This window comes from Lithobates pipiens, unplaced genomic scaffold (genome assembly GCF_037356315.1).
Source record: "Lithobates pipiens isolate NorthernLeopardFrog02 unplaced genomic scaffold, aLitPip1_a1.2 Scaffold_22, whole genome shotgun sequence".
Classification (NCBI taxonomy): domain Eukaryota; kingdom Metazoa; phylum Chordata; class Amphibia; order Anura; family Ranidae; genus Lithobates; species Lithobates pipiens.
In genome coordinates, this window is record NW_027507784.1 from 165,602,360 (window position 1) to 165,627,849 (window position 25,490).

The 25,490-nt window shown below is 41.9% G+C and overlaps 1 protein-coding gene across 31 annotated transcripts in view; it reads right to left on the minus strand.

Moving 5' to 3' along the window:
* The window catches only part of ABI2 (abl interactor 2), a 164,263-nt gene extending 139,551 nt beyond the window's left edge, over positions 1-24,712 (minus strand). For 3 of the 31 annotated variants that reach the window (XM_077448567.1, XM_077448564.1, XM_077448540.1), the window contains exon 1: positions 24,449-24,708. In XM_077448567.1, coding sequence (XP_077304693.1) covers positions 24,449-24,565 — 117 coding nt within the window. In that variant the 5' untranslated portion in view covers positions 24,566-24,708. Of the gene's footprint in view, positions 1-1,128; positions 1,216-11,928; positions 11,996-24,448 lie in introns of those variants that run through there. The other 28 variants (XM_077448566.1, XM_077448542.1, XM_077448551.1 and 25 more) reach the window with 14 other exon arrangements.
* Positions 24,713-25,490: the final 778 nt, after the last annotated feature.

Sequence of the window (25,490 nt, forward strand, 5' to 3'; positions counted from 1 at the left end):
TGTCATGAATCCGCGTTCTGGAGCAGCATCAACGTACAGCCTGGGGACAGTGCAGCAAGATTTCCCCCTATCACCACTGGAGAAGAATAAGGACCAGTGAAGTCAAGTGTGTGTTTTTTGCATGGTATTTGGTGGTATGGGGGGGGGGGGGGGGGGCTGGACTTCGCTTTAATGCTGAGGCATGATTCAAGGTAATGCAGACAAACTCTTTAAGGCGTGTATTTACTAAAAAAAAAAAAAAATTAAATTGCATAGCAGTTCTTTATTCAAAGCGCTACTGTCTAAATGTGGAAAAGAGAATGTTATGAGATCATTTCTTGTGCTGGATGAATGTTTTGGAGGTATTTTATATGATATGCCCCACCAAATGCAGTGTTTTCTGCTTTAAAATCAATGAAAAAAATAAAAAAATAAAAAAAACGCAGCACACCAAATTGCCCAAAAGCATTCTTTTGTTTCCTTCTTGCCCTTGCACAGGGCAAATGTACACAGGCATTTTACATTCTGGAACTATCCCCATATCTCCAGCTTTTTAAGGGCCTATTCACACTAGGAACGGATTGCGAATCGCACAAGATCGCAAGGAGTGTTCCTGTGCGATACACATGCAGTTCTGTGCAGTGTAATTTCAGCCCATTACTGGATGTTACCGAGTCATCGCCTGTATCCCATTTTATACTTGGGTCCTAAGGGTTCAGTATTTTTTTCTGAAGCAGACAAACTGTACATGCAGGTCCTCTCAACTCAAAATAGAAAATTGTTCACTTAAAAAATGCTGAGAAAACAAAAATACATTGGGTTTTATATTTAGCATAAAAAGCGTGGTTATTTTTTCCAGCTATTCTTTCTATCCAAATAATGAAAACCAGTTGTCAATTTCCATTGTATTCAATAGACCTGCACAGGTATCCTGAATCACTGTTCAGCAATTCCCTTTACTAGAGAAACAAAAAGGCTTTTCTTCCTGCCTCGGGTCACTGAAAGCCATGTACAATAGATCTTTTCATGGGAAGATTTAACAGCTGTTGTTGGTACCATCCCTAAAAACTATTTGTAACTGCAGCATTAAAAACAATGCAGACAAGGCTTAAAATAGAAGGATTTTTTTTTTCCTCCATTCGCACTTACCTATGTGGATGCAACATCGGTCCGATGCTGCATCCCCCCGGGCCTCTGCACTGAGAACCGAGTGATTGAACACTGCTGTGGAGTGCCGAGCTGTGGAGGGGGAGGAGCAACTGTCTCAGAAAACACACATGGGTACAGACTACCAGCCCCACGCAGGAAGAGAAGGAGAAATTATATCATTTTTATTTATATATTTATATTCTTCTATACTGTGTATTTGTCTCCACCATTAAAAACCACCAAGTGTAATTTCTGTCTGTGGCTTAGTTCCTCTGCTATCAGCATAAATCACTTCTGACAAGTTTTCCTGACACCAAGTGAAAAAAGGAGATAGACCGCCAGCTGATTTAAAGCCTCAGCTCTGTCCCTGTGTGCTGTGTGAAGGGGGTGTGTGCCCTCCCTTCAATCTTCTGTCAGTTCTCCTCACTGAGCTCAGCAGAGTAACTTCAGTTCTCTGCCCCCATTTTTCTGACAGGTCAGACAAGCTTTATAAAATTCTGGACTTTTAACAGAAGAAAGGAAGACTGCAGATAAACAGGTGCAACTTGTGTAGCAGGATTTGTTTCATCTCTGTGTTATCACCTGAGGCCATTCACACAACGGGGTATATGTAAGGGTTTACAGCCACTTAAAGTTGTCCAAGCAAACTCCTGTATAATATATATATATACCTTTCCAAAGGAAATGTTGAAACACTACATACAAGCTATACGCCCAAAATATAATAAGCTCTCCCGTTTAAACAAAAACTGTCATGTAAATCCAATTTAAAATTCATTATAGGACTTCTGTCTAAACATATATATAGCATAAATTATACTACTTCCTGTATGGAAAGATTTAAGAAAATAAAAAAAGGAGGAGAGATATATTTTTCTTTTAATTCTGCTTTTCCACTAAACTTTTTCATCAAATGAATCTGTTCAAATAAAACGCGGGCACGCGCACGCGCACACACACACACACACACACACACACACACACAGCATGATATAAAATGTAATGTATACTAAAGTTATATAAAAAGGTGAACAAAAATAGAAGCCAACTTTATATTACTTCTAATGACAATGTGATTATTTAAACTTAAAGAGGAAGTAAACCCTGATGAGTTTACTTCCTCTTTTTCCCTGCAAAGGTAAAGCATAATGGACTACTATGCATTGCATAGTAGCTCATTATGTGTCACTTACCTGACACAGGAGCCAGCGAAGTCGCCGCTGTCCCCTGTAGTCCGCCGCATCCATCTTGCTGGTGGCGTCTCGCAGCTCCGACGAATGACAGCAGCGAAGCCGCGATGACGTCACTCCCGCGCATGCGCACGGGAGTCGCGTCTCGCAGCTCCGCCGCTGCCATTCGGCGAAGCCGCGATGACGTCACTCCCGCGCATGCGCACGGGAGTCGACAAATTAGGCAAATCCATTCTTGGACTTGCCGCATTTAGTGCGCCTGCGCCCCGCTGTCTCCAGCACATGCGCCGTAGACAGCGGTGCCCATTTTCGGGCAAATATCTCCTAAACCATATAGGTTTAGGAGATATTGCTTGGACCTACAGGTAAGCCTTAATCTAGGCTTACCTGTAGGTCAAAGTGGTTTGAAAGGGTTTACTTCCTCTTTAACTGTAACAACTTTAATGGAGATATTGCTCCTCCCAGCTAAATCACACAATCCTATTACATTTTTATATATTTAAATTGTCCTTTCATTCGTTTACGCTATCCTCAAGATGCATCACTTGTATGCGCCAGGACAATGTTGTATCATCACTGGTAACACCAGAATTATTGCACACCTAATATGACACAGAGGGCTTGGCTCTGCATTGTGATGGTTCACAGAAATGAAATGGCCATTTCAACAAGTTAGCCGCCACCCAACACACCATAAGTGCCTGCTTGCCCTGGAGGTACCAGGCCCATAAAAGCTAAGCAGTATTAAGGAGGGAATGTAAGATAGGTTGGGCCGACCTGAGTTATCTGCAGTGCACAATATTTACTTATCCATTAGGAAAGGCAGATTGAGTCTTTTCTACTGTCACTCATTGGAAATGCAGCTATAGGCATCATTCAGATATCTTTTAGAGCCGGCAATTCTGTGCACCATAAGAACAATCATAGCGGCAGTTCAGCCACTTGATCATTCTTACGGGTGGCGGGAGGGGGCCACGCCTGAATGGCGCCATTCCACAAGTGTGTGCAATTTTAAAGCATGACATGTTAGGTATCTGTTTACTTGGCGTAATATCTTTCACATTATACAAAAAAAAAAATTGGGCTAACTTCACCTTTTTGGTTATTTTTTAATTCATTACTCCTTAATAATCTTGATAGCACATGCATTTACAAGGGTACATACTTGTGTTTATTTGCATAATATTCGATTTTTGGAAGACTGGACTTCTTGTCATTATTTATGTTAGTATTACATGTGTACATATTTCCATTCTTCCACATAATTGTTTGTAGTTTTGTACACGTGCATAGAATCGTTGTCCAACAGTTGTTAATTAGGGACAAGCTTTCCATCATTAGAAAAAGCAAAAACATAAATCCACCTTTCTATAACTTATTTTTTGATTTTTTATTGAGAAGACAAAGTATATGATGTTACGGATACAAGCATTTAGGGTTTACCACACATTTGTTTTAATTTTTTATTATCCAGATAAGCTTTTGTATTTCCCATACGCTAGGTCTTAGCTATTTGTCCGCACTGTGTTTTGTCTTCACTGCTGTGTTATGTACAGTAGCCCTCTTCTACAATGCTATGATCATATTTTACATATTGTTTTTTATGGTGTTCTTCTGTGTTTTCCCGAAACAAAGGCAGTCGCCGTTACTCACTCTATACAATCTGAGCCCTCTGTGTGTGGGATAGGCTTGAGAAAGGAGCTTCCTTGCCCAAAACACATAAACCATGCTCACTTTCCAATGTATTATGTCATCCCGGAGCTCCACCCACTCCACACTTTCCTGTGTGGTTGATTATAGCTTTGGTGCAGGCATTCCTATCCTGAAGCCTAAACAGTTTCCTTCTATATAGCAGAAAGTGCAGCGCTAAAATACACCTACATATGGCACTAGGTGTGTACAAACAAAGTAGAATACAAGTGAAATCAATCTAAGTACATAAATAAAGAATAAGTGAAGTCAATCTAAATGCATAGATAACAATGACCAGAGTTCTAGTACTGATGGATAAATGAATGTCCACTAATAACAATCGAATTCATAAAAGTTCATAAAGATTCAAATTTTCACACAGTCCGAAGTGCTGCAGATTTTGCGACCGACTACAGAATAATCACTAGAAGAGGTGCATATTCTTACCGGATAGGTTGGACACAACTACCATATAGTAATGTGTCATAAAGGCTCAGAGAGGGTCCAATGGCCCAAGCCGCAGGATTCCCAGCCAGATGGTACATCTCCTCAGGGTTGACCGTCACGATCCTCAGTTCTCCGTAATCACCAATTCTGGAAATTGGATCGACTGTCCAGGTTCAGACGTCTGTAGAGCTTGATCCAGGAAGGCTCGATACAGGTTCACCATAGAGACGGAAAGCACAAAAAAAGTGCTTTGCATAGTGAAGTTCAACCACTAAAGGTTTATTGTAGAATAATATAAAGCGCACAAATGCATAAAAAAAAATCACGTGATACATGAAAGAAAGGCCAAAGCAATGTGGGGAGCAGAAAAATAGTGGTTGAACTTCACTATGCAAAGCGCTTTTTTGTGCTTTGCCTCTCTATGGTGAACCTGTATCGAGCCTTCCTGGATCAAGCTCTACAGAAGTCTGAGCCTCGACAGTCGATCCAATTTCCAGAATTGGCAATTACAGAGAACTGAGGATCGTGACGGTCAACCCTGAGGAGATATACCATCTGGCTGGGAATCCTGCCGCTTGGGCCATTGGACCCTCTCTGATCCTTTACGACACATTACTATATGGTAGTTGTGTCCAACCTATCCGATAAGAGTATTCACCTCTTCTAGTAATTATTTTGTAGTCGGTCGCAAAATCTGCTGTGTGAAAATTTGAATCTTTATGAATTTTTATGAATTCGATCGTTATTAGTGGACATTAATTTATCCATCAGTACTGGAACGCTGGTCATAGTTATCTATGCATTTAGATTGATTTCACTTGTATTCCACATTGTACACACCTAGTGCCATATATAGGTGTATTTTAGCTCTGCACTTTCTGATATATTGTATTGTAAACTTAGTTTGTTTGTGTGCCAGCAGCTGGTCTGTGTTCACTCACGGATAGTACTCTATTATTTGAATATTTGTAGTTTTCTCACTTAGCACTATAAAGGTAGCGCAGCGTTTCCCCTTTACACTTATTATTGAGTTTCCTTCTATGACTAAATACTTCCTGAATCATGACCCACAAGGTGCCGAGTCCTAAGGATGCTGGTCATCTAGAGGATATCTAGGAATACTGCACGGTTACATGATTATTAAATGTGAGTGCAATATGTTTTTTTTTTTTACATTTTAATTGTGATAATAAAACGCTAAACTAAAGCTGGCCATACACCTATAGATTATCTGCAGCTTTTCTATGGTTAGATGGAAAAAGTGCAACGGATTTCTCCATGTTCACTAAACTGTGTGGATGGAGGAATCTGCAGATAATCTATAGGTGTATGGCCAGCTTTAGAGTGTCACTCTCTAGGTTTCTTTTTTAATTTTTGTGCATGGACACATTAGGTTAACAGAGGGGCGTTTAGAAGCAGGAAAAACATCAAATGCCCTTAAAAGCGGCGTTTGATGCCTTGAGTGTATGTGGCCTTAAATGAATGGCCAGCTTAACAGTCTAAATTTCTGGTACGCAAGGTAAGGCGTTTTAAGTGTGAGACTGGAATATGAGCCCAATATAATTATTGTTGCAAATAAATCAATACTGTTCTCTGTCCTTGTCCAAGAAGCTTCACGGACAAGTAGCTGTGTAAATATAGATTACCTTCTTGCATCCATTTTATGAGGAAGAGAAGCATTCTTATATCTCCCTTTTCATGCAACATCTCTACCTGTTCAAATTTATATCTTAAAAAGGTAAGTAAAGTCTAGACTCTTTATTGCAGAAAGGACATGCAATGTCTATTCTGCACTAAAATAAACCTACCCATCTGCTCAGTGTCTTCTGTAGAATGTACAGAGTACATCCGTTACAGTGCTCATCCACCAGTTATCATCCCACACAGGTCAAATAAGATGGCCGAAGATTGGCACTCGAAAGAAAAGTGGCATAAAAATAAACACTTGCGTATGGTCACGCTGTATCATATTTGCATACTTATGATTATTCAATCAATCACTAAAATCCCATGAGCTCTAACATGTTAATATCATTTCAAGTAATCTCCCCTCATTTTAAATAGGTTTTCATTAAAAATAAATAACTGGTGCTCCTGTTATTAGGTGACAACTTTCTCCCAATTTTCTCCTATATTATCACCGTCACACAGTCTCCTAGTGGAGATTGCAAGCAATCGTGGTCCACCATCACTATCGGATAAAGCAATGACACGCAGCCTACACTGGGACAAATTCATGTAGACAGGAAGTGGCTAAAAAGGCTGGAGCAGCAGCAGAGAGATATAAAAAAAAGCAGTTTTGTGACTTCTATCAGTGATCTGTTCAGTAAAGCTTGTAAGAGGAGTTTTCATTCTGTTCTATGAGGCTGAGTGACCCCTGACCCTCTGTCTGGACAGTGCAAATGGGAAGGTGCAGGTGATCAGCACAGGGCCAAAGAAAAAACAATCTTTCTAGCAACACACACCCAACTGAGCATGTGCAGAGTGCCCCCATGGCTCAGTTCTATCAGCAGATGGATGGGGGACAGTGGAAGAAGGGGAGGATCAGAAAAGACAGGATCAAACAGCTATTTTACACAATGCAGAGGAATAACCCCTTAGGTACCACAGTGAGTATAACAAGCATGCTTTGCAGCATATACAGGCTGATTTTACTGTTGTGGGTTTAGTGAAACTTTAAGAAACCAAGTGCTTTATCAAACAAGGCCAAAATCATAAGTGCCCATTCACACTCGCTGCATTAAATGCATGTTAACATGCTTTATGTTATAGTAGCTCATTGTTTTGAATGCACTGCCTAAGGAACCACAATGGATGAAAAAAAATAACACACATGCAGCATTTCCAGCATTGTAATGCATTGCCACATGTTATGCTGTGCTTCAGTGCAAGTCAGTAAGAAGAGAAGTCGAGGCGTCATTAACAATGAATGCCACTGCAGCACACCAACACATGTAGTGTGTTTCGTGTATTTCAGTAATGTACGCATTATTGCAGCGCACTGATGTGATTGGGCCTGCAGGTTAAGGCTCCAGTCACTGCTCCCATAATGTAACCGGTATCATAGCTGCTCCATCCCCACCACCTCTTCAAGTTACCCAGACATTCCTCTTCGATCATCAATGATGTAACTCCTGCGGAGTCACACAGGATTTACAGTGCCTTGCGAAAGTATTCGGCCCCCTTGAACTTTTCAACCTTTTGCCACATTTCAGGCTTCAAACATAAAGATATAAAATTTTTATTTTTTGTGAAGAATCACCAACAAGTGGGACACAATTGTGAAGTGGAATGAAATCTATTGGATTTTTGAAACTTTTTTAACTAATAAAAAAATGAAAAGTGGGGTGTGCAAAATTATTCGGCCCCCTTGCGTTAATACTTTGTAGAGCCACCTTTTGCTGCGATTACAGCTGCAAGTTGCTTGGGGTATGTCTCTATCAGTTTTGCACATCGAGAGACTGAAATTCTTGCCCATTCTTCCTTGCAAAACAGCTCGAGCTCAGTGAGGTTGGATGGAGAGCGTTTGTGAACAGCAGTTTTCAGCTCCTTCCACAGATTCTCGATTGGATTCAGGTCTGGACTTTGACTTGGCCATTCTAACACCTGGATATGTTTGTTTGTGAACCATTCCTTTGTAGATTTTGCTGTATGTTTGGGATCATTGTCTTGTTGGAACATAAATCTCTGTCCCAGTTTCAGGTCTTTTGCAGACTCCAACAGGTTTTCATCCAGAATGGTCCTGTATTTGGCTGCATCCATCTTCCCCTCAATTTTAACCATCTTCCCTGTCCCTGCTGAAGAAAAGCAGGCCCAAACCATGATGCTGCCACCACCATGTTTGACAGTGGGGGATGGTGTGTTGAGGGTGATGAGCCGTGTTGCTTTTACGCCAAACATATTGCTTTGCATTGTGGGCAAAAAGTTCGATTTTGGTTTCATCTGACCAGAGCACCTTCTTCCACATGTTTGGTGTATCTCCCAGGTGGCTTGTGGCAAACTTTAGACGAGACTTTTTATGGATATCTTTGAGAAATGGCTTTCTTCTTGCCACTCTTCCATAAAGGCCAGATTTGTGCAGTGTACGGCTGATTGTTGTCCTATGGACAGACTCTCCCACCTCAGCTGTAGTTCTCTGCAGTTCATCCAGAGTGATCATGGGCCTCTTGGCTGCATCTCTGATCAGTCTTCTCCTTGTCTGAGCTGAAAGTTTAGAGGGACAGCCAGGTCTTGGTAGATTTGCAGTGGTCTGATACTCCTTCCATTTCAAAATGATCGCTTGCACAGTGCTCCTTGGGATGTTTAAAGCTTGGGAAATCTTTTTGTATCCAAATCCAGCTTTAAACTTCTCCACAACAGTATTACGGACCTGCCTGGTGTGTTCCTTGGTCTTCATGATGCTCTCTGCGCTTTCAACAGAACACTGAGACTATCACAGAGCAGGTGCATTTATACAGAGACTTGATTACACACAGGTGGATTCTATTTATCACCATCAGTCATTTAGGACAACATTGGATCATTCAAAGATCCTCGCTGAACTTCTGGAGTGAGTTTGCTGCACTGAAAGTAAAGGGGCCGAATAATTTTGCACGCACCACTTTTCAGTTTTTTATTTGCTAAAAAAGTTTAAAATATCCAATAGATTTCGTTCCACTTCACAATTGTGTCCCACTTGTTGGTGATTCTTCACAAAAAATAAAAATTTTATATCTTTATGTTTGAAGCCTGAAATGTGGCAAAAGGTTGAAAAGTTCAAGGGGGCCCGAATACTTTCACAAGGCACTGTATATCATCCCGGCATTTAAATCCATTTTCAGCATCTAGCAGATGACAGTAGCGAGCTGGCACTGTAGTTGCGCCTGCTCTGTGCAATGTACATAAAGTAAAGAACTGCTAGGAAGCAAGGGAAAAATTTTTGACAAAGGAAACTTTAAACATATCACTTTTGTCTAAGGGCCCTAAAAAGCGATTTTATGTCGAAGTGCAATGAAAAGCAATTTTTTTTATTATCTGATCCTCCGTTACCTAGCAGCTGGTGCTCTCCTCTACTGTCCTATGCTCCAGCAGTGGAGTGTGCCTCGTGTCATCACGTCCAAGGTAGGGTTATAGGCTCTGAAATGGTTTTGATGGAATCAGATGGCCTGCAACCACTGGAGAAGAGGCTTTGGGGACCAGTCTTACCACCTCCAAAGGGATTCTGTGGGAGCAGAGGACCCAGTAAGTAGAAGTTTTTTGAGGCCCTCTAGACACAAGAGCATTTGGGGCTGTCCCACTGCAAGGAAGCATTTTTCTCCCCAGTAAAAGCTTACTTGCATCATTTTTCTTTGCAATGAGTTTTTCCATTCAGCTTTAAATTACTTGATTTTTGTGTGCTTTTACCTTCAATTTCTTTAAGAGTCACTTTAATACAGATTAGCACATATTGATTTTTCTCTTCTCAATGTGCTCCATTACATTTTTATTGGAAATATTTTAATCGTTTTTGCATGCGCTTTCTAGAAAATAGTACATGTACCACTGCACTTCTGCTGCAGTCCTCCGTATTCTCCACACCCTCAACTACATTAGCTAGGTATTCTAAGAAAGCAATGAATACTATGAATCAACTAATACTCAAAAAAAAAAGTGAAATATACCAGAAATAATAAATATCCTTGGGAGGAAAACAAAACAAAAAAACAAAACAAAAAACTAAGAAGATGCTTCTCTTTTGAGGTCCCCCACTGGTGCTCTTGGCTCCTACCCCCCTACAGCAAGCCGTGATCCCGAGCTGGGTTGTGTGTCTCCACTGACACACAGCGCTGCTTTCCCCTCCCACAGACAAAACGGCAAGTGAGAAGAAATCCCTGCAAATTAGGGGAATTCCCCAGAACGTGTCTCCCCGTGAAAGATTTCACTTCTATTACTTTGCTGGGGACAACCTAATATTTAGGATTTTTTTACTTTCACTTTCAAAGAGAATGGTAAACAGCGATTAGAGAGGGCGAATCTCCATAAAAGGGACACAGACAGCAATGAAAACTGACAGGTGTTCGAATCCCCCTCCACTCTATCCAAAACCAAGAAAAAAAAAAAAGGAGGTTAAAACTTCAGCATTTACAGCCACTTTAAAATGCTGCAAGCTTCTATTGTATTTATATAGAAAGTTGACATGAAAGTTTTACATGGACTAAACTCTGCAGTAAACCAAAGATTGTTATGTACCAAGTAAGCTTTAAAAACCTTTATATTAAATGTATTTTATCAAAAGAGAAGAGACGGCGCCGCTCACTAACCTAGTGCATTTAGGATTGTAGATGAATGTGGCCTCAGCCAGAGTCACTCCAGCCACGTCACCTGACACGTTTCGTCCCACTCACAGGAGCTTGGTCACAGAAATAAAAGTGGACCTAATCTCTGTCAGTATGAACTATTTTTAATCCTTATGCTGCACGCATTAGTAAATCCATAGGAAGGTATATTAGATTTTCTGGTTTTAAACTTTAAACTCAATTTTCAGAGTATGTAACTAAATGAGCAGCCCCTGAGTTTTTAGTCTGTGGTACTCAGATTTAGTTCTGCTTTAAGAATACATTTTAGTTCAAAGTAGGATTGCACCAGTATTGGTACTAAGCATTGGCACATGCAAATTGCTCCAATACCTGAAACCGATACTTTCAGGCTCAGTTCTTTCAGCTGTCAGCGGGACTCCCCCCACTGACAGCTAAAATGTGCACACACAAAAAAAAAAAAAAGCTGGCAATTATTGCTTTTTTTAAAAGGGTACTACTGTTTAACCCCTTAATTTACTCGAATCACCCGCAAGTAGCTCCTTATTTCCTTCTCGTTTTAATTCATTTTCATGTTCTATTTTCTAAACTATTGAAGATTAAAATGTTTTTTGTTTGCTTTGTTCATTCATATTTTTATAGGTTTCACATAAAAAAAAATGTATTTCATTTGTATTTTCTGACAGCTAAAGTGTAAACAAAACAGTTGTGATATGTATCAGCGTGTACATATCAGCACTTATATATATATATATATATAATGGTATCAGCGCATCCAGGTCAACATACAACAATCCTGCACCCTCTCTCGTTCCCGATTGGCTGACAGCAGCAGGAGCCAATGATGCTGCTGCTTTGTCTCAGCTAATCAGCAGGAAGGGTCTTGGACGGCAGAGACATTCATGGGCATCACTGGAGATTGGGCTCCGGTAAGTATTAGAAGGGCTGAGGGGGGCTGCTGCACACAGAAGGCTTTTTATCTTCATGCACAGAATGCACAAAGAAAAAAATCTTCTGACTTTACTTAAGGAGTCAATCCATGCAAAACTGGTGGTTCAGTTTTGGTACAATGCTAGAGTCAAAGTTATACTAAACACACACACAGTTTAATTTACAAAATGTCCTTTTTCTTTCTGTATGTGGATGATGGCACCAATTATTTTATTAATAATAAACAAAAAAAACACATATCTAAGTACCTTTTTCCTAATCGATATACAGCTGTCACATGACGCAGCTCTTTCCCAGCCTGTCTGCAGGGAAACATAAGCAGGAGGAGCTTCTAGTTCTCTGCTGCTGGTTACATGTTCAAAATAAAAATTGATAAATGAGTAATATCAATAAAACTGTTTTAAATGGTCATACAGATATACATTTGAAATAAAATCTTTATTATTTTTTGGCAATAACATGGATTTCTGCCAGTTGCAGTCTCTCCCCTCCAGGCTGTGTCTTAGAATAAGAGGGACATGAAGCCTCATTAATCTACATGTAATATACTGGCCCCATTGTGTTTAGCTGGTTAGTGGGCATGGAGGAGAAGGGAGGGAGTGGGCTGTGCGATGTTGTCCCCACAGCAGCAAAATCCCTAGCTGAATTGGGGAATTGGACAGAAGGGGGAGATACAGAACAGCAGTATCAACCAGGTTTTGTGCAGAATACAGAAAACAAATCTCATAGTGACTGAGTATGAGCAGCATGTAATTCAGCAATGATAGTTTTTTACGATGTGGGTTTAGGCCCCCTTCACACTGCCACGACTTGAAAGTCACACGATTTTGCCACAATTTCAGGGAATGCCTGTGTAAACCTGAGATCTATGGACCTCAACTCGCATCTAAGTCGGACCAAAGTAGTACAGGGACTACTCTGAAGTCGCACAGATATTAATGGTTATCATTGGGAAACATGGTGTACGACTTGTCATGCGACTGATGTCCAAAGTTGCAGGAAAAGTGTGAAAGGGGACTTAGTGACTTAATACAACCTAAAAAATTATTGGGGTGAGGACAAGTTCTGCCTCACCCCGTTAAGTCCATGTGCACATTTAGCATGGGGCTACTGGGCTTGGTTACAGGCAGAGGGCACAGATATACCAGGACTGGGTAATGCACCGAGCTGTACTTACATTTAGTGAAGTATGCGCCCAGGGACTAAAACCAGGAAAGCGAGAATTTCGCTTTCTGGGCTTTAGTCGCTGGGTGTATACTGCCCTAAACAGAAGTACCACTGACTGCACCTCCCAGTCCTGTTCAGCCTCAGCAGCTGTCAGCAGAGCTGGACAGTATACTTGTGCCCTTCGCCTATGGCTATACACCCAGTGTGCATGAGGCCTACACATAACTGGAGGTACTGGAATACAAATGCGGTAAGAACACCCAAAAAATAAATGGACAGAAGAGGTCAGGGATTATGGCAGCTCTCTTTTGCAGTATCCAAGACATAAGAAACAAGGGGTTCTGTCAGACCACCAGGCTCCAATAAAATATCTTGGCTAAGTAAACACATACAACTGAAATGGATAAGAACTACAAACTAGTTCGAGGTTATCTGATTCCTTAACACAACCTCCGTATAAACTAGGGAACTATGCATTCATTTTTGGTGAAATGTACCCCAATAGTGTTATGTTTCTACCTTGGACTACCCCATGTAAAGCTGTGCTTTTTTTTTCCCCCCCAATATTGGTTTTCCTCAATTACATTTTCACTGTAGTCTAGAATATAGCTAGCTCTTAATCATGGAGCTGCTCCTAAATTTTAATGTATGAATATCACAGTGCTTATTAGAAAGACCCCTAAAATCCTATATTTAGTCTTCAACCACACAAGTTAACTTTTCACTGGTTCCTCCTACAGGAACATGAATCAATGCCTTCTCATAATAAAAGCACCTACCCCGCAGTGATAAAACACATTGTTAGGCACACAGTTAACCCCTTCCCAGCCAGTGTCATTAGTACAGTGATAGTACATATGTTTAGCACTAATCACTGTATTAGGGTCACTGGTCCCCAAAAAGTGTCAAACGTGTCAGTAAGCCCTGCTTCACATTGTAGCAATTTGGCATGCGATTTGACATGTCAAATCGCATGCCAAATCGGCAGCTATTGCCGGCAGTGGCACCATCCAAATCGGTGCGGTGCCGCACCGATTTTCAAAAGTAGTTTTTGTACTAGACATCTGTGCAGAAACTCGCAGAGGTCTCTGAAATTGCCCCCGAAGTCGGCACTGACATGCAGGAGTGAAATTGCGCGAGTTGAGCTGAACTCATACGATTTAATTCCTGCTATAAGTGTGAACCTGGGCTTAGTGTCAGATTTGTCCGCCGCAATATCGCAGTCCCACTATAAGTTGATGATGGCTGCCATTACTAGTAAAAAGTAAATTTAAAAAAAAATCCATAAATATATCCCATAGTTTGTAGATGCTATAATTTTTGCACAAACCAATCTATACACTTATTGGGATTTTACAAAAACATCTGTAGCATAATACATATTGGCCTAAATTGATGAAATTTGATTTTTTAATTTTTAATTTTATTGGATATGTTTTATAACAGAAAGAAAAAATGTTTTTCATTTGTGGGGAAAAAAAAACTAATTTTATTTGGTTACATTGTTGCATGACCACGCATTTGACAGTTAAAGTAGTTCAGTGCTGTATTTCAAAAATGACATGGTCGTGAAAGGGGGTAAATCTTCCGGAGCTCAGTTGGTTAATGTAAAACCCTGTCTCTGCATTTTCTTCCACCACTAACCGTTACCCGACACCACATGATCCAGCGCTGTCCCCACCAGAAGCCCAGCTCGTCTCTCTACCTCCTTTCACAGATGACAAAGGCAGCAGCAGGAGCCATTGGCTTCTGCTGTGGTCAAATCCTTTGATGAGGAAGCCGGGGTGTCAACAGATACACACAATGCAAGTCAGGAGGGAGTCCGCAGGTGGACCACCATAGGCTTCTAGCTATAGGATACCAGAGAAGCCAGGAGCACCAGTGGGGGGGACCTGAAAAGGGGAGGTTCGGGCCACTCTGCAATCAGACAAGCATACCATGTTTATTATTTTCATAAAAATTAAAAAATTAACCTTTACAATCACTTTAACGCTTCTCATTTGCAAATGATTAATAAAGAACAGCTAAACATGATATGCCACAGCATCCACTTTACTGTTTAAATCAATATATAGAAAATGATAATGGAAAGCACACCATTAATAAAATTAGTATTAAAGACAATTGCAATGAGAACAGCTTTCTTGGAGGTGAGAAGTTATTCAGATGGCAAAACACTAATGCTAAAACCACAAGACCACAAGGGAAATGTAAGAAACAAACCACAAATTCTGATTCACAAAACCTAGGCACTCCTTTAGCCAAGGGAAAATAAACACAGTCATGCCATACTATTTTATGAAAAGCCATTTATAATTTGCAATAATTAAACTGGGTGTGTAAATTCATCTGAAATGGGTGTTCCAACAGTAAGATCATGCTTCCTGTTCTTGAAACATTTAATATCAATACAAAATTAGGTACTGGTCTAACATACTGGATCATTCTAGCATACTGAGAAGCACGCCGGTAAAAAAAAGGTTAATGACATTAACACCCAAGCTTTACAGGCGTATAAAGCGTTGCAATAAAATGATGTTCTCCTCACATCAAAGCCAAAACACAGCATAATGATATTGTGACATTTAGGGCAAAGAAAAATGTTTCTTCATGAAAGTATCATTGTTTTCTACATACCTGCTTAGCAACAATGAGGTTTTGGTGTTCAGGAACAGAATCATCATGTAGCTACAAAGTGAAACATTGTCCTCAGTTGTCAAACATCCAATCACGTGTGGAGAAGAAAAAACCAACCTTCTCCCACACAGCACTGAATGTTTGAATTGAACATTCACTAGTCGCTTTGGGTAAATTGAACCCACATAGTGCTAAATCACACCAAGGTGGTCCTTAACAGTTGACATTTTTTTTTATTAACAGGTTAATCGCTGGACATCCATAAGGCCTTCGAGAGCATTGAGTGGCATTACCTCTGGGCGGTCATAAGCAAATTTGGTTTTGGTGAGGTATTTCTGTATTGGGTCCAGTTGTTAAACAGCTCACTGCAAGCAGTTATACAAGAGGCGGGACATATTTCTTTAGCGTTCCCCTTAGAGGGACCTGTCAGGGGTGCCCATTGTCTGCTCTCCTCGTTGCCATTGAGCCCACAGTGGCCTTGATTCGGGCTAACCCCTGTATCAGTAGCTTTCGGCATGGAGAGCTGCATGAAAAACGTATGCTCTACGTGGATGACACTGTGTTGCTTCTGGGCAATACTACTGACTCACTAAAGGAAGCAATGTTGGTGATTGCGGGCTTTGGAACATACTCGGGCCTAGTAATCAACCGGAAAAAATCCTCACACATGCCGATAGATGTAGCACCAAATAGTCTGGGGCATACAGTGGGGATCGAAAGTTTGGGGACCCCCCGGGTAAAAATGTATATTAATGTGCATAACAAAGCCAAGGAAAAATCAGCATTTGATCTTTGCAAATGAACATATAGACAAGCCTGAGGCATTTTGGAAACAAGTTCTGTCGACCGATGAGGTTAAAAAATAACTTATTGGCCGGAATGAGCAAAGGTACGTTTGGAGAAGAAAGGGCACAGAATTTAATGAAAAGAACCTCTGTCCAACTGTTAAGCATGGGGGTGGATCAATCATGCTTTGGGGTTGTATTGCAGCCAGTGGCATAGGGAACATTTCACGAGTAGAAGGAAAAATTGATTCAATAAAATTTCAGCCAATTTTGGATGGTAACTTGATGCCATCTGTGAAAAAGATGAAGTTAAAGAGAGGATGGCTTCTACAAATTGATAATGATCCTAAACACACCTCAAAATCCACGGGGGATTACATCAAGAGGCGTAAACTGAAGGTTTTGCCGAGGTCTTCACAATCTCCTGACCTCAACATTATTGAGAATCTATGGATAGACCTTAAAAGAGCAGTGCGTGACAGACAGCCCAGAAATCTCAAAGAACTGGAACACTTTTGTAAGGAAGAATGGACAAAGATACCTCAAACAAGAATTGAAAGACTCTTGGCTGGCTACAAAAAGCGTTTACAAGCTGTGATACTTGCCAAAGGGGGCAGTACAAGATATTAACACTGCAGGGTGCCCAAACTTTTGCAGACGCCATTTTTTTGTTTTCTGTCATTTTGAAAGTGTAAATGATGGAAATAAAATCTAACTTATTTTTACATATTATATTATAAGAATGTCTAATCTGATGCCATTTGGAGATCTTTCCATGGCTTCGTTATGCACATTAATACACATTTTTACCTGGGGTGCCCAAACTTTCAATCCCCACTGTACAGTACATGATGTGCCAGTGCCCTCCGGTTTTAAGTACCTTTCCCTCAATTTGTCACCCTTGATCAATAGAATTAGAGAGAGCCAAAGTCTGGGCGCGCCTTAAGATGTCCATGGTAGGCAGGGTGTATCTTATAAAAATGGTCTTCATGCCACAATTTCTTTACACTCTACATAACACCCCTATGGTGGTTCCCCTTAAAGTAGTCTGAATCATTAACTCCAACTTCAGGGCATTTCTATGACTACACAAGCCCCCGTGGGTTAAGTTGGAGCAATTGCAAAAGACCAAAGAGGCGGGGGGCCTGGCGCTGCCTAATCCGTGGATGATATTATGTAGCAGCCCAGCTGCAACATATTGCCCAGACCATGTCCCCAAAACAGGAACTGGGAGGGAGTAATATAGAAAATGATCCCACTAGGGCTCTTATGTGTCATGCCACAGGGTTTACTGATGTAGCTATGGGTTTGGAGGCCCTGGCCTATGCAAAATCCAACAAACAATTCCCCATGTATGTCCTCATACAAAAGGGCTGTAATAAACTTAGGCAGCTACAGGAGGTAGATGGGTTCGGGGTGGATAAAAAATGATTTGTATCACATTTATTTTAATAAAATGCTTTTGGAGTAAAAAATCTAAAAAAGAGTTTTCCATTTAAGATACATTAATAATTAAGATTATTCAGCATGAAATGGAGCAGGAGGCTGTATATTCTGTAATATTTACATTTTTAGTAAACTCATTCAATGAATCCAAGCTCTGCATGCTGAGATAACATGTACTACTATGATGCATTCACACAATTTCACAGTAACCATGAGATAAAACAAAGTTCAGGAAGATTCCTTTATCCCATGATTTTGCAAATCTATGTACACTACAAACTGTATGATTGAATCGGTTCTGATATTGCCATTTTACTAACCTGACAAGCTTATTATTCTAAATAGGAAACCTTCATTTTGTTTGCAAATATTATATCTACCAGCAAGAATAAGTCCTTATATTTAAAGAGCACCTATCATTTCAGATCCATCATGGCAATGCCTATTAGGAGGCATCCACTCGCCTGCTGCCGTCACGTCCCTCACCTTGTTACGCCACTGCCACATCACCAGCCGTCGTCCTATTAACCACTTACCACCCACCCACCATCAAATGACAGTATGGCTCTGGTTCTGTGTGGATGTCATATGACGGCCTCCCAAAAACGACCGATTTGTGTTGCTAGGACACGGCGCAATCCCAATCTGTATAAAGATCTGCAGCCCTTTAACCATGTGTCCAATCACGGAGATGCCAGTAATCGGCGCTCCTCGTCTCACACTGACAGAGTGTGAGGAGAGGAGAGCCGATCAGCTGCATCTCCTCTCAGGGGACAGCTAAGTATGTAATCAGGGCACTGATCATCAGTGTCCCGATTACAATTAAGTGCCCATGAGCACCAGCAATGTTTGCCCACCACTGCCAGCAGTGCCAACCAGGGCCCACAATTGCCAGCAATCAGTGGCCATTAGTGATGCCAGTCAGTGCCCACCAGTGCCATTTATCTGTGCTGTCTATCAGTGCCCATAAGTGTGGCATATTCGTGCCTCATCAGCGCCCATCAGTGAAGTAGAAAAATGACTTCTTTACAAAATTTACTGGTAGAAAGAAAAAAACATTTTTTCACCCATCTTCAAATTTTGAGGAAGAAATTAAAAACCCAGGAGTGATTAAATACCACCAAAAGAAAGCTCTATTTGTGTGAAGAAAATAACAATTTCACACGATTACAGTGTAGCATAACCGCGCAATTGTCAAAGTGTGACAGCGCTGAAAGCTGAAAAATGGCGTGGGCAGGAAGGGGGTGTAAGTGCCCAGTATTGAGGTGACTCAACAGCGGGTCAGAGGAAGATCTGCTGTGGGACAGAAATGACAGTTGCTCTTTAAAAATTATGATTCAAATCAAGTCTTTTTACTAATGATTTAAATTGTTTTCTTGTGAAAAAATAAATTGTTATTTAAATAGACTTGTTAAATCACATCCACCCGCTTCACGGCGTACATCTAGCCACATGGCTCAAAGAAATGCTTTGCTAAATGTTTTTATGCATTGAGCTGTTTGATTCAATTTACACTTTTATCAGGACCCCACTTGCTGCTACCACATTATTGCACAAGATCCCTCTTGCCACCACTGCACATAACCACCAATACACTTCAGTGCATTTCAGCTGGCACTGCACCGCTGCACTCACAAACACACTACGCTCACATCTGTTCTTGCAAACTCTGAACCTAGGTTTACTTTTGGTCTAGCAACAATTCGCAATTTGTCACAATGTAGCTATGTGCACTTCTGCAGCTGCACACTTCTTCACTAGCCAACATTGCAACGACAAGCTTTTCTGTACTGGCCAACATTGCAATGATGAGCACTTTTGCAGTTGCTGATACTGTACCAATTGACTTTTTTTTTTTTTTTAAGCACTGATACCACACCAAACACAAACTTCTGCACTAACCAACACGCCCTTTACACTCACCACAAATGCAGCAACACCCACCTTTGCACATGCCTCAATGATGTGCACTTTTGCACTCACCAACACTGTTCCAATGCACATTTTTGCACTTGCCAATACTGCACAAGCATGCACTTCTCTGGTCACCAACATGCATTGATGTGCAAATCTGACACTACACCTCTATGCATTTCTGCACTAGCCAAGCCTGCAGCCACATGCACTTCTGTCCTTGCCTACACAGCAAAAACAAGCTTTTCTGCACTCGCTGACACCCCACAGAGACACACGTTTTCACTCCCCAACATGGTACTGATGTGCACTTTTGCACTCTCCAATACCACAGTGATGAACCTTTTCAACTTGCCAGCAATATGCTGACACCACAATGCTGTGCTTTACTGTATTTGCCAACAATGCATTTTGGAACATGCTTACACAGCTGCCATGCCCACTTCTGCATTTTTTCTCACAGAAAAATATTGCAATAACACATTTTGCTATACACATTTATTCCCTTTGTGTGTATTGGAACAAAAATAAAAGGGAGGAAAAAAGCAAATTATACATAATGTCACACAAAATTCCAAAAATGGGCTGGTTAAAATTCTTGGTATCCTTTCAAAATTGTGGATAAATAAGAATGTTTCAAGCATGTGATGCTCCTTTAGGCCGGGTTCACACCACAGCGATGCGGGAACGCCGCGAATCCGCGGCGTTTTCCCGCATCGCACACCTCCCGCCGGCAGTTCACACTGCCCTATGCGGACGGCTGGGAGTGTCAATGATATGTTAATGACACCCCCAGATCCGTCCGCATATCGCAGTGCGATCTGCCGACTCGCACAGGAATCGGATCGCATGGTGTGAACCCCCATGCGATCCGATTCTGTTGCGGACCAAAAAAAGGGTCCCGTGCGAGTTTGCTGCGGGAGCGATGCAAATTCAGCCATACTATCTGTATGGCTGAACTCGCATCGCTACGGAGATCGGATGTGATTTGCACTGCAGTGCGGGTGCGAATCACATCCGGATCTCCCCCCGCAGCAGTGTGAACCCAGCCTTAAACACACCTAGGGCAAGTAACAGGTGTGGGCAATATAAAAATTACACCTGAAAGCAGATAAAAGGGAGAGAAGTTCACTTAGTCTTTGCATTTTGTGTGCCACACTAAGCATGGACAACAGAAAGAGGAGAAGAGTACTGTCTGAGGAACCAAAATTGTGGAAAAATATCAACAATTTCAAGGTTACAAGTCCATCTCTAGAGATCTAGATTTACCTTTATCCACAATGCGAAACATTAGCAAGAAGTTTGCAACCCATGACACTGTAGCTAATCTCTCTGGGCATGGACGGAGGAGAAAAATTGATGAAACGTTGCAAGGCAGGATAGTCAGGATGGTGGATAAGCAGCCCCAAACAAGTTCCAAAGAAATTCAAGCTGTCCTGGAGGCTCAGGGAGCATCAGTGTCGGCGCAAACTATCTGTCAACATTTAAATGAAACGCTATGGCCGGAGACCCAGGAGGACCCCACTCCTGACACAGAGACAAAAGAAGCAAGACTACAGTTTGCCAAAATGTACTTGAGTAAGCCAAAATCCTTCTGGGAAAACGTCTTAGCCCTTGTACACACGGTCAGAGATTCCGATTGAATGTGTCCAATCGGACCGTTTTTGTCAGCTATTCCGACTGTGTGTGGTCTGCATCGGACTGCACCAACTTTTCCAACTTGCCGGTAAAATTTTCCGACAAAATGCTCCGATCAGACATACTTCGATCATGTGTAGAGAATTCCGATCGGACAAAGTGCCACGCATGCTCAGATCAAATTCCTACACCAAAGCTATTGGCTACTAGCGTGAACGTAGTCCTGTCGTACACGAAATAACGTAATCACGTCGGATTTTCCGACAACTTTGTCCGACCGTGTGTATGCAACAGTTTCGGCCAAAATCCGATGGATTTGGTTGTCAGAATCTCCGACCGTGTGTACAAGGGCTTAGAGCTTTTTGGTGAAGCACATCATTCTACTGTTTACCGAAAATGGAATGAGGCCTACAAAGAAAAGAACACAGTGAAATATGGTGGAGGTTCAATGATGTTTTGGGGTTGTTTTGCTGCCTCTGGCACTGGGTACATTGAATGTGTGAAAGGCATCATGAAATCTGAGGATTACCAAAGGATTTTGGGTCGCACTGTAGAGCCCAGTGTCAGAAAGCTGGGTTTGCTTCCAAGATCTTGGGTCTTCCAACAGGACAATAACCCCAAACGTACGTCAAAAAGCACCCAGAAATGAATGGCAACAAAGCACTGGAGAGTTCTAAAGTGGCCAGCAATGAGTCCAGATCTAAATCCCATTGAACACCTGTGGAGAGATCTTAAAATTGCTGTTGGGAAAAGGTATCCTTCCAATAAGAGAGACCTGGAGCAGTTTGCAAAGGAAGAGTGGTCCAAAATTCCGGGTGAGAGGTGCAAGAAGCTTATTGATGGCTATAGGAAACTACGGATTTCAGTTATTTTTTTCCAAAGGGTGTGCAACCAAATATTAGGTTAAGGGTGCCAAGAATTTTGACCAGACCATTTTTTGGAGTTGTGTGACTTTATATCCAATTTACCTTTTTTCCTCACTTTTTTTGTTTTGTTCCAATACACACAAAGGGAATAAACATGTCTATAGCAAAACATGTGTTACTCACTTTTCTGTGAGAAATACTTGATTTTCTGGAAAAATTTCTGGTGTGCCAACAATTTCGGCCATGACTGTATGAATTACACAGGTTCTGTGGCTGATTAAAGTACCACCCACTTTTTATTAATCAAGTTATTAATGCCAATAATGTTATTTGTTTTTTGTCAGCTTACCTTGTCTTTGACCTGCTCAATTGCACTCTCCTTCTCCCACCCGCGGGTAATGACGTCATTTCCTAGCGGCGCACTGTCTCCTGGGAGCTTGGTGTCATATCTCCCAGGAGTCAGTGTGCACTGCGAGATTTTAAAACCAGAAGTGATACGTGACAGAAATGTTCATCTTCGTTGCCATCACAACAGGGAGGGCACTTTCAACGCCGATTGTGATGGTGACGTCAGAAGTTACGGTGCTGTGAGCTGCACATGCGCAAGAATGGGTGGTGCATGCTGGTGGGTCAGCTGCACCGTATCCCGGAAGATAGTGCTTGTGGGCTTCTCATGCCCACAAGCAATATGGAAAATGCCAGGAGAGAATATAAGATATCGTACGTTCGGCAATCGATCGGTGATCAATCCCTAAAACGTGAGCAATATAAGAGTTTTATAAATAAAAACTATATTCAACCCAACAAAAATTTTTTAGACAGTTGGAACGCCTCTTTAAAGGTGGTAATTAAACTCACTGCCTTATCTATATTAAATATCATAACCTGTGTAATTCATATGTTTTGGGGTTTAAAGTTTACACCCCTTTAATACCAGATAGAATATATACATGTACAAGCTATTAGAATCTGAGCACAAGTATACCTGTTGCATTGTAAGTTAGACCAGAACTTAGTGGCCCTCCCCGAAATTGTCTCTTTGCCCCATGTTGGCATTGTGTCCACAGCAGCATTTGATTTTTGTAGCACGGGTTGGGGACCAGCGATACAGTTGGCCAGCTTAAACATGTATTGCAAAATGTGTGTGGATTAAAAATCCGTTTTTTTATTTATTTATTTATTTATTTATTTATTTTTTATTGCAAAGTTTGCTAGAAAGGGTATATAGCATTGGGCAGAGGGTTCATCCAGAATTTGTAGGTTTTACATACTCATCTCGTTCAATGTATGAACACACTTTCACTAGCAATGCATTACTAAGCTTCATTAGCTGTGTCTTTTATAGCTGCCTGGGGTTTAGCTGTAACATAAATATTCAAAATGACTTTTTTTTTTAAAGGAGATGACATGGTAAAGCCTATAGGAGATGAGTGACCGGGATCACATCTCTGCATAAAGTGTATCACAACGCTGTCAGGACCCAATTGTGTTTATTTATACCCTGACAGCTGATAGCAGTATGTAAATATAAGGTGGACAATGGATTTGTAAACAAACATCCACAGGAACACAAACTTTCCATCAAAATGAAAAAAACTAAAAAAAAAAAAAAAAAAAACACACATCTTAGGATAGGGAGGAAAACTAAGCCAAACCCCCAATTCTACAGAGAGACGGAATGGGGGTGTAATGAGATCTCTGCATATCACAGCACAGCCACTGATGGAGAATATATATATATATATATTACATAGACCTGGTCTTTACGATTAGATTACAGTGATGATAGTAAAGGGTGAAGCCCTGTCAGTCCTGTCGGTGCAGGCAGAGATCAGTGATGATGAGATGCTGATGATGAGATGCAGGATGTGTAGGGATGTGTGATGGAGGGCTGTGATGATGGCTTGGTGTCTCCAGGTATAATTAGAAGCAGTCATGGAGCTTCATCTCCATTCACATGGTGTGATCCTGTGAGGGATGAGATTGGCCATACACCGAGCACATCAATGGGCTCCTGAATGAATGGGGCGCACAGGGTGATAACAAGCCCAGCACTGGCTCTATAGAAACCCCCATTCACCTCCTGGGTGACGGAAAGGTCAGTCGAGCGCCGAGCAGCAGCTCATCAATAGGACAAACATATCCGTCTGATTGCAGTGAGTGATGTCAGCCTAGGATATGAAGCCCGGGATGGTGGGAATACACAGGCAGCGGTGTGCTAAGTCCCCGGGGTCGTCGTGTGTATTCCACACACCCCCCATACACACACATATATGTACAGAGGGGGAGCCCCCATCTCTCACCCCCTCACACACCTGAATGTAGTTGTTCTCGCAGTAGTCCGCTACCCTCTCCAAATTGGTATAACTGTCGAGCAGGGCCCGCCGGCCGCCGGGGATCTCCTCCTCCAGCAGCATCTGCAGCTCCGCCATGTTTTTCCTCAGCACATTCTCCTCCTAGGAGCCCCGCTACACTGCGGAGGGAGAGCGAGGAAAAGGCAAACGCGGGAACGCGCGCTGTGTGAACAAAAAACCCAAAAGGCGCGCTCCCTCACACTCTCAGCAAGTGGGCATGTCCAGAGGAGCGCGCGCCCGGGCTCACAGTTGTGGTGGAAAGAAGCGCGCCTGCGCGGTGCGAATGGGCGGGTCTTGAGGGGGCGCGCGGTCTTGTCTTTTTTTTTGCTCGATCTCCGCTTCGTACGGTCTCCTAGCAACAGAGAGACACTGAGAGCGCTAGAAAGAGGGCACCATGGCGGTGACCCATAGCGCTCAGCTGGCACTCATTTAAAGGGAATGTCCTTCTTTTGGAAGCGTGTCTCTGTCAGACTTTTCGTTTTTCATCCCTGGTGTGCAGACCTCTATAAAAAAAAATCTTGTATTAAATTAGTGCAAGTGTTAGATCCTTTTCACACTGGGGAGGTTGTTGCATTTAAAGGAGAATCCCACCTTTTGCAAATAATAAATGCACCCATATTGCAAAACTCCAAAATGTGCAGTTATATATATTTTTTGCATTGGAGTCTGCAAAGCTTGGCAATCCGCGATCAGTGGATTATGGGTTCATTGCTCTGGATTCGGCAGACTTCTTCTATCCAGTCACTTAGCTGGGGAAAATATTAGGGAGTGGATTGGGCAGGGGGCTTCTGGGGGTTGATTATAGGGCCACCATGTTTCATGTTATAGCCTATGTAGCCAGGGCCGCCATTGGGGGGGGGGGGGCGCCCTTACATATGTAGATGGCCCGAGAGTCCCCAAGGGGACCGGCTCCAACCAACCAGTTGCTGCTCAGAGTGTCCTGCCCAAATACCCAGTCAGCCTCCCTGCTGCCACTCAGCAACACTGCAGGCTGTGCAGCAAT